Below are 15,042 nucleotides of genomic sequence, written 5' to 3'. Positions count from 1 at the left end.
TGTGTGTGTGTGTGTGTGTGTGTGTGTGTGTGTGTGTGTGTGTGTGTGTGTGTGTGTGTGTGTGTGTGTGTGTGTGTGTGTGTGTGTGTGTGTGTGTGTGTGTGTGTGTGTGTGTGTGTGTGTGTTCTGGTTTCACAGGAGGTCCTTCAGACGATACCAAAGTTCTGCTTTCCCTTTGACGTGGAAAGGTACGATTCCTCTCCCTCTCTGCTTCCGTGTTTTTATCACTACAGCTCACTTTCACCTCCCTTAACACACACACACACGTACACCTAGCTGTCCTCTCACCTACAGAGACACATGCATTTGAAAAAGGAAATGAGATGATGTGTCCTTTATGCTTCACACAGTTGTTACGGTGAAATCATCATCATTCCTAGGAACAGTCACATGATGATTTACTAACTGCCATGGTGTAATGACGAGTGTTTTTGTCGGTGTGATTGCAAGTAGCCTCCATGGTATTAAATCCCAAGAAATTTGACATTTTCTTACATCCAATCTGCACTGAATGTACCAGCAAACAACACAGCTGCTGGCAAAATATCCCCTATAATGTAAACGGTTTAAGGGTGTGGACACACGGTAATAATGATGATGATAATGATGACAACAAGTTAAGGATGATGCCGATGACTTCCATCATTGACCTTCCCACTTGATGTGCACAGTAGTGTATAAGTGCATGTGTGTGAAAGAGTCCTGAGTTGGGAAGGAAGTGTGTTTCCTTCTGCATAATATAGGTCCGATCAGACGGGCTGCTCTCTGAAATGTACGGGCCTCTTTATTTTGAGGATGGAAAATGACATGTTATAATTCCCATTGTAAAGGCAGAGGGAAAGGGGGGGGGGGGGGGGGTAGCTAGTAGGGAAGGGGTGGAGGGATGTACAGTCTTTTTACTGAAGCTGAGCTGCTGCCATCTAGTGGCGTAGGGATGCACAGAGCTTCTATGAAAATTATCTTTGGGTTCCAAAAAGCTTTTTACAGTTTTTCAAGCAGTCATGCTGGAAATATGTGACATCACATTTGGACCTTGACTGGAGATTTAGCTCATGGTGCGATTTTGTCTCAGAATGACTTTGTTTCTGATCCAGCCCAACCAAATGTTGCTATATTTTGTTTAAATGTATATGCTTTCATAGATGCATTGAGGCCTACTGCATTGAGTTAATTGTTAAGTTGTAATGTGGTTTTGGCCATTTGTGAGTATGAGTGTGTGTGTGTTTGTCCCTTTTTTCCTGTCGCAGGGTTTCCCAGAATCAGGTGGGGCAGAATTTCACCTTTGTGCTGACGGACATAGACAGCAAACAGAGGTTTGGTTTCTGTCGACTCACTCAAGGCTGCCGGGTCTGCATTTGTCTGCTCAGGTAACACACACACACACACACACACACACACACACACACACACAAACACACACACACACACACACACACACACACACACACACACACACACACACACACACACACACACACACACACACACACACACACACACACAGATGCATGCACGCATTCACATGTTCACTAAATCTTGATATGCTTTTAATTCTCCAAAGTCAGGTACATATACTTCTTTTTTATGCTTCGTTTTAAATCATGTTGTCCTAAATAGCTTAATCTTAATTACAGTCTTTAACACTTTCAAAGATTAAACGTATCCACCTTCCATATATAAGAAAAATGTCAAAAGAGAGATGTGCTAAAAGTTATGCTGCACTACACAAATTCAAACATAAAAGAGTCAGCCTTTCAAACACCAGTGTCTTTATTTACCCGTTCAAACATTGGTCTGTTTTGCCCTATTTCAAATTATTCATGGATCAGTGTTTTAGATATATATCTGCATTTATTTCTCAAATGTGATGAAGAAATAAAATTTTTACCAGATTTAGAAGTGAACACAGATCTTTTTAGACTGCATTTCCATTCATTCTCACACTTCACACTGAGCTGCACTATGCCAGAATAACAAATTTATTTTCTTATCTGCCCACACAAACATGTTAGAGATGTGCCTATAATTATCCAAAAGTTTAGCCACTTTTTGATTTTTCATAGGTGGATTCATCTTATCACAGCGAACATAAATGAGGATACCAAACCCAGGAAAATTGCATTTTTTTCCCCGCATAATTACTCTCCAACAAAGGCTATTATCATTTAATTTCCGTGTAATTGCATGTTGACACAATGTTTTTACAGATGTAATTACCTTACCATTACAAAGAAGGAGCACTCCAGTGCTAATCTCAGTGGACAGACTTATGTACTTTAGAAATAAACTGGGGAAAATGTTCAAAATATTTCAATATTTAATGAATGTATTAAGCAGTTTAACAAACAACTAACTGGAAATGGAACACAAAGCATTTTCTTTTTCTCTGTTAGTGTAAAGCAGCACCCTTGTAAATGCTGCTTATGCTTGATTGTGTGCGTGCGTGTATGTATGTATGTGTGTGTGTGTGTGTGTGTGTCTGTGTGTGTGCGTGTGTGTGTGTGTGTGTGTGTGTGTTTTGATGGACAGTCGTGGGTTTGTCGCTGGCCTGATGAGCTGCTGTGAAGAACAGTGTACCTCCTCCCCACACCACCCACCCTTCCCGGCCTGCTTCCATGGCCTTTGTTTTTTCTCTCTCTCTCTCTCTCTCTCTCTCTCTCTCTCTCTCTCTCTCTCTCTCTCTCTCTCTCTCTCTCTCTCTCTCTCTCTCTCTCTCTCTCTCCCTCCCTCCTTCTCTCTCTGTTCTCTCTCTCTTCTCCTCGTTATACGGCTACTGCCACGGTGCGACAGCAAAGACGCTTGGCCCATAATTATGCATGAAGCTTCACTGCCAATTAGCAGAGGTTCCCCTGTCCCTCTCGCTGAGTTAGACATGCTAATTCATTTGACATATGATGTATAAAATTCATTATGCATTTTGAGTAGTTTGCATGGCTTGCTTCATTTTTAATAAGACAACGTATAGAAAGTTTTTTTTTTTTTTGGTCGTTAATTTAAAATTATTTGTGTGCTCCCAGTTTCTTTCATTTTGTCCTGATCTTTTTCATTTTCTTAGGAATATAAATGAAAATATCCTGAAGCTTAAAAAAACATTTTTAAATATTTCATCGAAGAAATGTGAAAAATGTGCAAATTAAGTTTCTGCGTTCAAGCTCCCTGCTTAAACATTTTTTTTGTTTATTATTCTTTAAACAGTTTTTCATTCTACAATATTAGTTATGCAACACAGTATTAAGGAAATTACATCAGATTGCTCATGTCCGCATAAAAACCTAAGAAAACAGAAAAAAACTGATAATGTAAGTTTCTTTATCTTAAAGAATTATCAGTTAAAATGTGTCTGGGAAAATGTAAAGCAGAAAGTCTGAGGCCCACTACTTTTGGTTTTTATTTAATCTATAATTTTCATGGATATGGAATAAAAGTAATTAAAACAGTTTGCGTCTCTGTGATTGTTGAAGTGCTGGGACCGTAAAATTGTCACCTCTGCTTACAGGAGGAAGTGCCTTAATGAGTAGGACAGTTTTATGTGGACAGCCCTTTGTAGTCTCACTGCTCAAGACGTGGCAGAAAGGGCCATGCTCCCTTCAGGCATATTTTAGACAAAAACAGAAACAACACAGAAAAAGTAATAATAATTATAACTTGGTCTATTTTATACTCTTATTCTCCTGGCTTCTCACATTGTTTGTCACTCACATTTTTTGTTGAACATGTGAGCAATTTGGAGAAGAAAAATGTGGATTTCTTCAGTTTTATTTAATGCCTGGGACTTCGGGTTACATTTTAGGGACTGCGTTGCTCCATTTTGTGGTCACTTAGCGGATCGCCGGAGGACACTTCCTTCCCTGTACTTAACCCTTAACCCGAGAAAGTAAAGGTGTAATGAAATCTTCCACTGAGCCGTCTACGAAATGTAAGATGACTTACGATTACAGGTGCCTGAGCATTAAAGGAGATTTAAGACTCATCTAAAGAACAGGAATAAGTGTCATGCTTAGCACCCAACAGGTACTTTATGGCAGCAAAAAGGGCAGATATAAGTGCTCCTATATAAAGAGTTAACTAAACACTTTAACTACTGACATGTGTAGATAAAACGTAGGAGTATGTTCACAATATTTAGCGCTTTTGTGAATGTTTTGTTTTATTTCAATGTAGATTTTCTTCGTGCATATTTGCAGTGCTTGTGAAAACACATCACCTGCATTTTTTTTGTGTGTGTGTGCTCCTGTCCATAATAGCATAATTGTAAGTTCCAAAGATAACGCCATGTCCCTGTCTTCTGTCAGATATTTCCGTGCTGTTAGGTAGTTGGAGCCGGGGATGAAGAGCATGACGGGCTGTGAGTGGACCGCAGATTAACTGGTTCATTCTTTGAGTACATGGCACTTGGAGAAGACATGTGTTTAAAATGGCAGGAGAGAGATTGCGGGGCCCCCACACACTGAGCACTGCTGTGATGGATGCCTCTCTCTCTATCGGAGGATTTGCGAAGCACAAACAGATCTGAGCAATGAACTGTGACGAGTAGGAGTATCTCTCAAAGCTTTCCAAACTTTAACTTTGCATCAACAAAGAGAGCAGAGCAGGGCTGGAGGGTTCGGGGGGGTAGAGCAAAACAATACATTTTTAAGTTAGATTTATTCTAATGCACTTGAATGAAGCATTAAAAATCCATTACCTATTGTGGAAAGATGTTAAAGAAGAATATTGATAATTTATGGTTGGCTGCCTTTACCAGCGATCATGCGTAGTCCGCCAAAACAAAGGATTTACAGCACCTTGGTGTATGAGTGTAATGACTGTGCGATCTGTGAGGCCTGACGGCTGCTCTGACAGCGAGAGTCCTATTTACATCCCCTTCAACTGTGAAAAATGAAGGATTAATGTCCAGAAGCCTGGCTTTTTTAAACACACATACAGGAGGCAGATAACACAAAGGCTTTGTTCTCCCCCTTATTCATTACATCAGACTGGACTTTTTGTGTAATTGCTAAATGTAAACTGACCCCATATGCAGATATTTGTGTATATGTTGTTTGACGTGGCAGAAATAGGTTTCCAGGTTGATATCCGGTCAGCATGTGAATTAACATAGGCATGTTTGATTTAGGCTTTCCTGCGACTGTGACCTGATTGCAGCAGATCTTTACGCAGACGTCAAAATACAGGCATGTTAAAAGGCTGATTGTTTCAGGCTAATGGTCACTCAGCCTCTCTGATTGGTGCGCTTGGCTGCACTTCTCCGGGATCCTGGCCTGTCATTGGCCCCTTGCGGATTTAGCTATATGAAAATTTGCATTAGGTTCACTTTATTGTTTTCTTGTTGTCTGTTAATTCCAGTCTGAAGAGCAGCCAGTGACCCATGCCCCTGGAAACTCCTCAGTCTCCAGCCAACTGCATGAGCAGGACTTCACTGGCTGTAAAATCACACACAGTCAAAGCTTCACTTTTACATATTTATTATTGTAAAACTAAGAAACTGCAGGTTTAACTCTTTGTCATTGTTTTAATTTGAATAGAAATTATTGTCTTAATGACTCATATTTAACACCATTTTCACTTATTGACATTAAGAAATACTCTCAGAATTTGGTGAGCAAACAAGAATCCACTTTTGATTGATTGGCTCATTTGGCCACTAATTAATTTTTCAACCTCTGCATCCAGGCAAGTAAATTAACCACTAATGGGAGTTTCTGTTTATTTCATCGTAATGCGAAAAAAGTCCTTATCTAGAATCACTATTCATGCTGTGTTCGAAACTGCATGTTAAAACCCCAAAACTAAATAAAAATTCAATACATACCATGTTTTTATTATCTGATTGCATAACATTAAAATGAACTGATCCCTCACAGCTTTTACGCCAGAAGAAAAATGTTGGCCATCTTCCACATAGAAAGCAAGTCGACTCGGCCAAGAATATGTCAACTTAGTAAAGAAAGCCATGCCGCAGATGCTTTTAGCTTATGGTGGGTGTACTCGGTGATTAGCTTTAACACAAACACTGCAGTATAAATTATTTTAAGCAAGTTAATGAATTTATTTATTTTACAATAGTTGCATAAGGCAATTTTTTTTAATGCGAAGGGCATAAGAAGAAGCCTAGAGAGGGGCATAAGAACGAGGTGGAGGAGGGGGGTACAGAAAGCATCTTGGGCTGCATTTTTGTTACCCCTGTGCATCTGTGAGCAGCGTGCTTGTTAGCCATAGCATCCCTTTGCATCACATGAAAGCTACAATGGCTTTTTGTTAAAGAATCCATTGTTTTGATTTTTTTTCTTCTACCCTCCCTTTCTATTGGCTTAAAGGGCAGACATGACAAGAATCCTTAGCATGCAGAGTACCCAGGATATGAGGAATGTCATAATTAGGACTAGATAGCATTTACTTCTTTTCCAATGTAACAGCGACTCTGTGCTTTGGAGAGGCTGGGAACACAACCCATTATCAATGTCCTGTGTGAGTTTGATCTTTAAGCAATAGGTCACAGACAATCGCCAGTAAATAAACACAGTATTATTGCAAGGGCTATACATAACAAGATAGAGCCAACACGCCAATTTTAAAAGAAGTTTTGTCCCCTCAGCCATCACAGCACTAAACAAAAATATGTAGATCATGGCTATGTGCTGTCTAAATGTCTATATGTTTTTCTGGGGATATGTTGGAAGACGGTCTATTTGTTATTTGTGGGGAGAGGGTGTGTTATCTGTATATGATGTCCATGTGTTGTGCCTTTTTAAATGTATGCTGCCATGAAAAAAAAAACTGACTTGTGTGAAAACGATTGTCCCCTTGGGAAAAATAGACAACCAAACCTAACCTAACCTAACCTGAGCTGCAACACAAATAAATGTTTCCGGGAGACTGAATCCCTCCTATATTTGTTGTACTTTTAAATAGAGCAGAAATGCAGACCCTGTGATAATACTAAACTGAAACCCATGCTGTTTGTTTATTGAAGAGGATGATAAAATTAATTCAAACACTGTCATTAATACACCTGTTTCTCTGACCCTTGCAGTTATCTACCATGGTTTGAAATCTACTACAAGTTGCTAAATACTCTGGCTGACTACCTAACAAAACAACAGGTAATCGTCTCGTCTGGATGTATTTATAATTGTATGTATATATGATGCGGTGTAAGCACATGAAAATAAAACATGGTTGTTTGATTTGACTGAGAAACAAGCACACAGTTTAGTGTTTTTTGTTTTTTTTTGTTGTTTTTTTACTGTGGTGAAATATTTTCCTCCATTATGTTCCTTCTTCTGCATGTTGTCTTTTGTGTGCAAGTTTTGTTCGCCGTCTTGGGCACGACTTGGCTCCTGTTGTTAGCAGCAACAATGTTGACATTTCACAGACCAAATGCTGATCTGACACTGGAAGTTATTCCTGATGATTTACTGGAAAACAAATCGTTAAGAAAAAGAAAACACACGAACACACACACACGCACACACACACACACGAACACGTGCGTGTAAACACAAGCATACACAGAAATGCTCGCACTTCACAAAAGTCTTTTCCCCTGACTATTCACTGCATTGTACTAGCAGAGGGAGGGGAAATGTAAAATATGCAACAAACTGGGGAGATGTGCGGTGTCTAGCGCAGAGGGTGTAGGTGATGTTCCCATGTTTAGACTGAACAGAGGAGAAGAGGGAGGGAGTCGGAGCAAGGGAGAGAGATGCAGAGCGCTTTGGGACCGCTTTCATTTTCTTGTGTAGTCACTGCTTCTTTCGAGACCCTTAGAGAGCAATGATCAGGACAGAGACTCTTGCTAAAGTAGACAATCACGAACATATCACATAAACATTCAACATACACCCATGTTTATGTGATTGAGAGGCAGGATAGTCTAATAAACAGAGAGACAGACAGTTGGTGTGTGAGAAAGAATGAAGAAGAGAGAGACAGAAAGATTGCTGGAAATCCTGTGTGACTGAAGTGTTAGTGTGCATGATTTGGTTTCTATTTACCCCGCTGTCCGTTCCAGGCGAGAGGGAGATGTTGACAGACGAGGGAAGACAGAAGAGCGATGAGGGTTTAAGGCGAGGGGTAAATGAACTGTTTCCCCAGGCCGTGTTGCTGACCATGCGTGTGAGCATTGAGCCTCTCATGACAGGAGGCTGTTCGATTGCACACAGCCTAACCCCCCCCCCCCCCTTTCTCCTTTTCTTACTGTATACTGCCGCCCATTCCTCTCAAGTTTCTATATCCTTTTGGCTTGCCCACACATATACACTCACAAATGTCCTCAAACAAGCAACGGTTCATAGCCAAAAACCAAGATAAAGTTTCTCCGAGAGGTCGGGGAGGAAAAAGAATCTCAAACAAACAACAACGTGCAACCTGTGTGTTCACAGTAGTTTGTTTAGTTTAAGTACAAGTTGCAAACTGTGGTCCCTATCAGTTCTCCAACCAGGGGCCTGAGTGTAAACAGCAATCTTGTCATAGGGCTCATAAATGCTGGAAGAATAATCTTGGGGCCTGTTCTGTGGTCAAGCTAGTTCTTTCTGACGGCTTCCTTAAAGCCCCTGTCTTTGGAGCAGGGACCCCTTGCTTAATTACTGACAGCCCACTCTTGGTCGTAAATCAACACTGCCGGATAATAAGCGTCTGCAGCCCTACGCTCAGCCGTCGTTTAACCTCACCATTGCTCGTTAAACATATGTCAGTCGGAAGTCTTGGAGCCCTTCAGGCCTCGCTGCAGGATTGCCCTCTGGTCTGCAGCAGTGCCTGTCCCAGCACTGTTGTTAAGATTGACACATAACTCGTGACATCAACAAAACAAGTAAATACAATTCATGTGTCCTATGTTTTTATGTGTATTTTTTCATTTGTTGTTTTGTTTCTCTCCCCCAGGAAAATGACTTGAATGACATGCTGAATTCTCTCTATGATCTGCCTGTGCCAAAGCCCTTCACGCCAGTCAACCTGAGTGTGGTAGGTATAGATCTCATATTCCCCCTTATCAGAGGCAAGACAGCTGAGAGTAGGAGAAAAAAAGAGGGAGAGGAGGACAGGGTAGGGTACTGTAGTAGTGTGTTGCATTAGGAAGCAGACTGCAGAAAAGACGAGGAGATGATAACAGTTGGCTGAAGAAGTTTGAAGTAGAGTGAGAGACACTAAAAACAACATTTATAATAGGAAAAAAAGTTGCGACAAAGGGAGGAATAATGATATCTAAAATGAAATTGACACAAAGAGGAAAAGAGCAGACAAAGATGGCATAAAAACAGACGGAAAGAAAAAATAGGGCAGACAGGCGGAAACACAGAGAGATCGACAAAGCATAGAGGTTGAAATGGACGAGATAAATGAGGGAACGACAGAGCGCGCACAGAAAGTGAAGAGCTGGAGGTTAAGATGCACTAGGTATAGGAAAAGAGAGACAGAGAGGGCCTAACACTGACACTCTGTTTGGAAACGAGAAGTGGCGCTAACATTTTTTTGGGGCGATAAGCCCGAGCTGGACATGTTTGAACTCAAGGGTCTTTTCACAACTCGTCATGTCTCCTGCTTATCAAAAACTGAAATGGCTTAACGAGCACAGGTCCCTCAAAGTCAGCCAGTGTTTGTGTTAACTCACAATCTCTCCTTGTGTGTTTCCAGCTCCTACATAAAACACTCACTCTTAAACAGTTTTTCGCTCCCATAAGCCTGGCCTATATAAGTAGAATGTAATGATTTTCAGAGGGACCGCTAAACTCGTAGTGTTTTGTTCAGTAATTTCTTTATTTTTGAGTTGCTAAGACTCCACACCGTAATGGGATCAAAAGAGTTTCAGTGTTAGCCTTTGTCCTTGAGGACCTCCGCTCCTTTTTTTGGACCAATTAAAAAAGCAACTCTGGGTCTTTTCTGCGGCATAGGTCTCACAAGGATACGCATCTAATTACACATGAATTTACAACATAACAAGACTAATATGAAGTAATCAATATATCTCTATGAAGGCTAACAAGGTCAATTAAGATTCCATTTTTTTCTTTATGTGAGTTTTTTTTTTTTTTTTTTAAATCAGCTGTATGTGTGAACTAAATCTTTTCATCTGCATCTCCGAGCTTCATTGGAAAAGAAGCCCCGGAGAACAGAGGTGATGGCTCCATGTCTTTTCTGGAGAAGCCACTAGTTTGATATTTAATTGATGAAGCAGAATTATTCTCTTAAAGAGTGTTTTTTTGTTTTATCATGGCAGCTGAGAAGAAGGATCATTGTCCCCTTTCATGTGTGAACCCTGTTTTGTTCTCTATCTCCCTCTCTCATTGTGCAAGAATGAGCAGTTGTATATTGCCACTGGGCAAGTACTGAGAGATCGGCGAAGCAAGGAGCCGGTGAGTGGAGGGGAATGAGTGAACGGCAGAAACGGGAGGAGGGAAGGAGACTGCTGTGAAATATGAAACCGCTGCTGTACTAATCGCATGGGAGCAGCGGCTTTCCAATTTGGCCAAATAAGCTGCGCTATCTTTTTAAATATAACAAAAACAAACTATCCTGGGCCTTGGTGTATGTTTCTTCTTCTCTGGAAAACAATCAAACTTTGTAAATGATTAATGCCATTCCACACTGCTATATTCTCTCTCTGAATATCAAAAGTTTTTTTCCGCTTCTTTATGTTTAAAGCAAAGGCAATTGTGCTCAAAAAATCTCCTTGATGCCTTTCCAGTTAACCCACTTTCAATGTTTTTATATAAACATGTCTTCGAAAGAATGAGAAAAAAGCAGATAAGCAAGCAAACAGCCAATGAAAGCCAGGGTTGAGCTGAGGAGCATGGCTTGTGATTATGACAGTGCCATGAATTTGTAGACCAACAGGGAAACATTATTTAGCACACAGAGCACAGGAAAAGAAAGGCCGAGAGATATACAGTATACTGTAGTGACTGTATGTATGTTTACAGCGGTTTTTCTGTGCCTCAGATGTATTGACTCAAGTCCCTGATCTTTGATTACTATTTTAGTTATTTAGTTTCAATTGCTCTTTTATGTGGTTTCAATTATTCTATTACTTATCTTGTTTACAGTCAATTATGGATAGGCTTCCCATACCACATACAGTATCGTTTACAAAGAAGCAAAGAATTTCAAATCCACTTGTCTAGCATGTAGCATGTAGCTTTATGTAAAAAGAGGTCAGAAGTGCACTGGAAACATTACATACCTGTGTAAGAATGAGAGTTACCCAGGTGACTTAACAACAGTCTATATTTTCTTATTTACTGTTTTTAATGATTAAAAACAAATCTGAGAAGTTTTACAAGTGCTACAGTCTACAATGAAATGTCAATTTTAAACTGAGTTGATTAAAAAAATGTAGTCAGGAAGGAATTCCAGAAAGGAGGCAAAGATGACTGAGGTGTACAGTGAAGCGCTTGATTTTAAGTGTAAATGATTCAAATTTACTTTCTCTCACATCTGTTTTTTATCAGTAGGTATCCAGTGAATTTGTATGTTATAAAGTCAATAACTAACCACCAATGCTAGCTGTTTAGTCATTTCTATCATGGGTATAGCAACATTTGCTTCACAGTAAACTGCCTTTAATGCTAACTAGCTTACGTCAGCTTTTCAGCTACAGTATAACCACAATCTAACCAGCAGGGTTTCCTGAAATAGAAAAAACTTGTATATGTAGTGCATCACACCAGAATTCACAACATACAGTAACTCTCATTAAAAAAGGCACATTAAAAGCATTTAATATTACTTTGCTTTTTCCATTTTGCACATCCTCCCAGGGCACAAAAACCTGGCAGTTTTGGAAAAAAGTTAAAAAAGAACAACTCGTGGCTTCTGTTCGAAAACTTTAATCGGCCACAAAACACAAAAAATGTACTGTATATTTTTTTTACTTTTATATGTAGCCTGCTGCTGCTGGAAATAGAGAGCATCTGCTCAATTCTAACAGTTTCTGTCACTGCATGTTTGCCTACTTTACTTCAATGCAAAAAGAATGCCATGTCAAAAAATGTTTTTTTTTGTAGGTACTCCGTTAAGGTGTAATGGTAGCTGTGCAATATATGCATGAAAACATGGCTGCATTAATTCAAACATTTTCAAATTCACTTGCCATAAAGAAGGGGGCATAGGAGTTGCTCATGCTTGGATATAATATATATAAAAAATCCTCAAAAGGCAAAGCCTTGGGTGCCAGTTCCAGTTTAGTGTTTGTGTATGCTGCATGTTCATCTCCTCTAAGCTTCGCTCGACTACAGCAATGACCATCCTCTGGGAATATGACGATTGTTTACTCATGATAATTGTTTTCACATTTTTCACACTTAATGCACTAAGTGGTTAAAACATTTTATTTTGTTTTACATTAAACTAAATGTTAGTAAGTGGTAGTGTGCCACCATTGCTTTTTTTCATCATAACCATCTGTTAATGTCTTATCTGTTAATGTCCGTACTGTGCCCAAGTACGTTTCACGGCTAAAGTCTAGTTTGTTTGACCAGTGTGAGTGCAACCGTACTGCGCCTAGGTGCGGCACGCTTGCCGGCCACGGACCGTTTAGGGAGGTTGGCTTTTGTAAAGCACGTTTGCACGTTTACGAGCATGAGCACGAGGCCTACAGAGGTTCTGACGTCATTTTATGTGCGCTTGTTCGGACATAGAAAAAAGAAGGACGGACCATGCGCGGACATTTAAAACAATGGCGGCAAAAGGTTCACGTTGGTGTGATGTGGAGGTGGAGTATTTACTGCAGATTTGGTCAGATGAAAATATTCAAAAACAGTCGGACAAGACGCACAAAATCTCAGAGGTCTATGGAAAGATTTGTAAACAAAGCAACGCATCGCGATAACCTCAATCAATGCGTGTGATGTGTTACGGCGTGATGGCGTATAGGCAGGCAAGAGTGTGAGTACAAACGGGCCTGGCCCACGGGGGGAGAGGGAGGGGGGACAAGTACCCTAAAGCACGGGGCACAGTACGGATGGACAGTGTGAGTGCGTCCTAATATGTATTCTTTTAACTGGTGGTAATGGGATTCTTAGCAGTTGGTAGAAATTTCCAACAACCTGACTCAGTGTCAGGTGCCTCAACAATACCAACCAGCAGCACTTTATGTAGTGAAATGAGCTCAGGGCTAAACATTATAATTATTGGACATTGTTGAATCAGTTCACTAAATAATGTCATGGTAAGAGTTTACCCGGCAGTTGCCATGACCATGTCCTGCGCACTGTCGCAGATTTTTTGAATTGCATATTTCTAGTGTCTGTGTTCTTATGTATCTATAATCAGATACATCTTTCTTTCCTGTTGCTGATGCTTTCGGTGGGGTTGCTGATTTTGAATGACTCCTTATGTTTACATACTCTTAATCAATTTGCTTGTTACAGTATGTGATGTATCACTGTTAAGTTGTCCTCTGATAAAAGATATACAGTATATACATATATATTTATTCCTTTTTATTATTGATCCCTTTCAAAGTGCAGATTGTTTCATAATCAGACTTTAGGGTGTGAATACAAGGCTGTTTTGCAATCAACTCTCGGGTGTTGGATGTATTTCTTCCTGCCTCTGGGGCCACAAATCAAATACATTCTCAACTATAAGAGAAAACACTACCTGTGTGTTAGCCTGAAATTATTTGTTTGTTGATTACGTTACAAGTAAATGCCAGTCACAAGTTTAAACACCTTGAAGTCTTGGAAGAATTGTAATATTTGTAAGTATCTACTGGCGAAGTTACAGTGGATTTAAGAGAAGACCTGCAACAGATGGTCGAGTGAAGGCCTAGAGAAACACAGGTGTACTAAAGGTACAGGAGAGTGTATGTTAGAAACACACTGGTGTGTTTCAGTTGGTGCTTTCTCTACCTGTCTCCAAACACCACCTCTCTCAGGCCCCTTTGATCTGAACACTGAACCTGCCCTGCTCTCCCAAAGTGAGACAGGCAGCCCTGTGATCCTCTAAACAACCTGTGTGTGTGTGTGTGTGTCTCTGTGTCTCTGTGTGGACGCACACACGCACGTATACTTTTTGCTCCGCAAGGCTTTTTAATGCTTAAATAAAGACTCAGTTTTCCACCGGAGACATCACCCCAGTCAGTGTCTATGGGGAGCTGAGCTGCTATTGAGCTTTCTCTGTTCTGTAGGCCTGATAAAAGCATTGCCACAGTTCAGACACCGGCTCAGCAATTCATATAGACAGAGCTGAAGATGAGCCATAAATCATAGAACAAAGTGAACCCCCCACCCCCCCCAGTCCTTTCCCCTCAATCTTTTCTTTGTGAGTGGTATGCTTCACTTGTGACCTTCCCTTTTCTTTCTCCTGCATGTTTGTGTTTTCGCAGCACTCCTACTTCATCGCCCCGGATATCAATGGACTGCCAACCATCCCTGAGAGCGTAAGTATTCATGGAGAAAAAAAAGAGAAACATCTCTGTCTCTAATCGTTTTTAATCAGATACACTTGTCACCTTTTGAAATTATTGCATCATCCACTTGTTTCAGCTTTACCTCCTGTGGTGCTTATACTTTTATTGTCGAAGTTCAGCGAATGCCGTGGGTATTAGAGGATTCAAACTGAACACATGCTTTTTTGATTGCTTTTGTATTCAAATTGTAGATCAAGCATTGAGCATCCAAAGTCCTTATGACAAGCGACACCAGATGAAAACAGTAATCAATCTGACAAATTCAAGCAAAATTCACTGAAACGTCTATTTTTCCCAAATATGACTACTGTATTTTCTCAAATAAAGGCCGGTCCTCTGGGGTGTGGTCACCTTCATGTCTGTTATAGAAAGTGCATGCACACTAAGGATAATGTACATTTCCATTACGTTAATTGATTAAATTCAACAATATAAACATGTTATTTTCAACACTTTGTTGTGTCGGATTACACAGCTCAAGTGTTATTGTCCAATTTCAGTCACTGTCGGTGCATCTGTGCTAATGACCCAGCCCAACTGTATTTTTAGTCATATAATAAGTGCTTAAAGTTGGCAGGAGCTACATTTGAAATACCATTAGGGAGCCCTGCAAATTGTTTACAATACACTGC

General features: G+C 40.2%; 1 protein-coding gene across 1 annotated transcript in view; it reads left to right on the top strand.

The window, feature by feature from the left end:
- Window positions 1–15,042, top strand: part of dennd1b (DENN/MADD domain containing 1B) — a 110,898-nt gene that overhangs the window by 44,677 nt on the left and 51,179 nt on the right. The window contains exons 4-9 of the mRNA XM_083939144.1: window positions 139–188; window positions 1,248–1,367; window positions 7,034–7,103; window positions 8,884–8,964; window positions 10,293–10,352; window positions 14,327–14,380. Of these exons, the coding sequence (XP_083795270.1) occupies window positions 139–188; window positions 1,248–1,367; window positions 7,034–7,103; window positions 8,884–8,964; window positions 10,293–10,352; window positions 14,327–14,380 (435 nt within the window). The remainder of the gene's footprint in view (window positions 1–138; window positions 189–1,247; window positions 1,368–7,033; window positions 7,104–8,883; window positions 8,965–10,292; window positions 10,353–14,326; window positions 14,381–15,042) is intronic.

The sequence above is a fragment of the Echiichthys vipera genome (genome assembly GCF_963691815.1).
Source record: "Echiichthys vipera genome assembly, chromosome: 3".
In the NCBI taxonomy this organism is placed as follows: Eukaryota; Metazoa; Chordata; class Actinopteri; order Perciformes; family Trachinidae; genus Echiichthys; species Echiichthys vipera.
The sequence above is the reverse complement of the archived record's forward strand: the minus strand, read 5'-3'. Positions and strand labels throughout refer to the sequence as shown.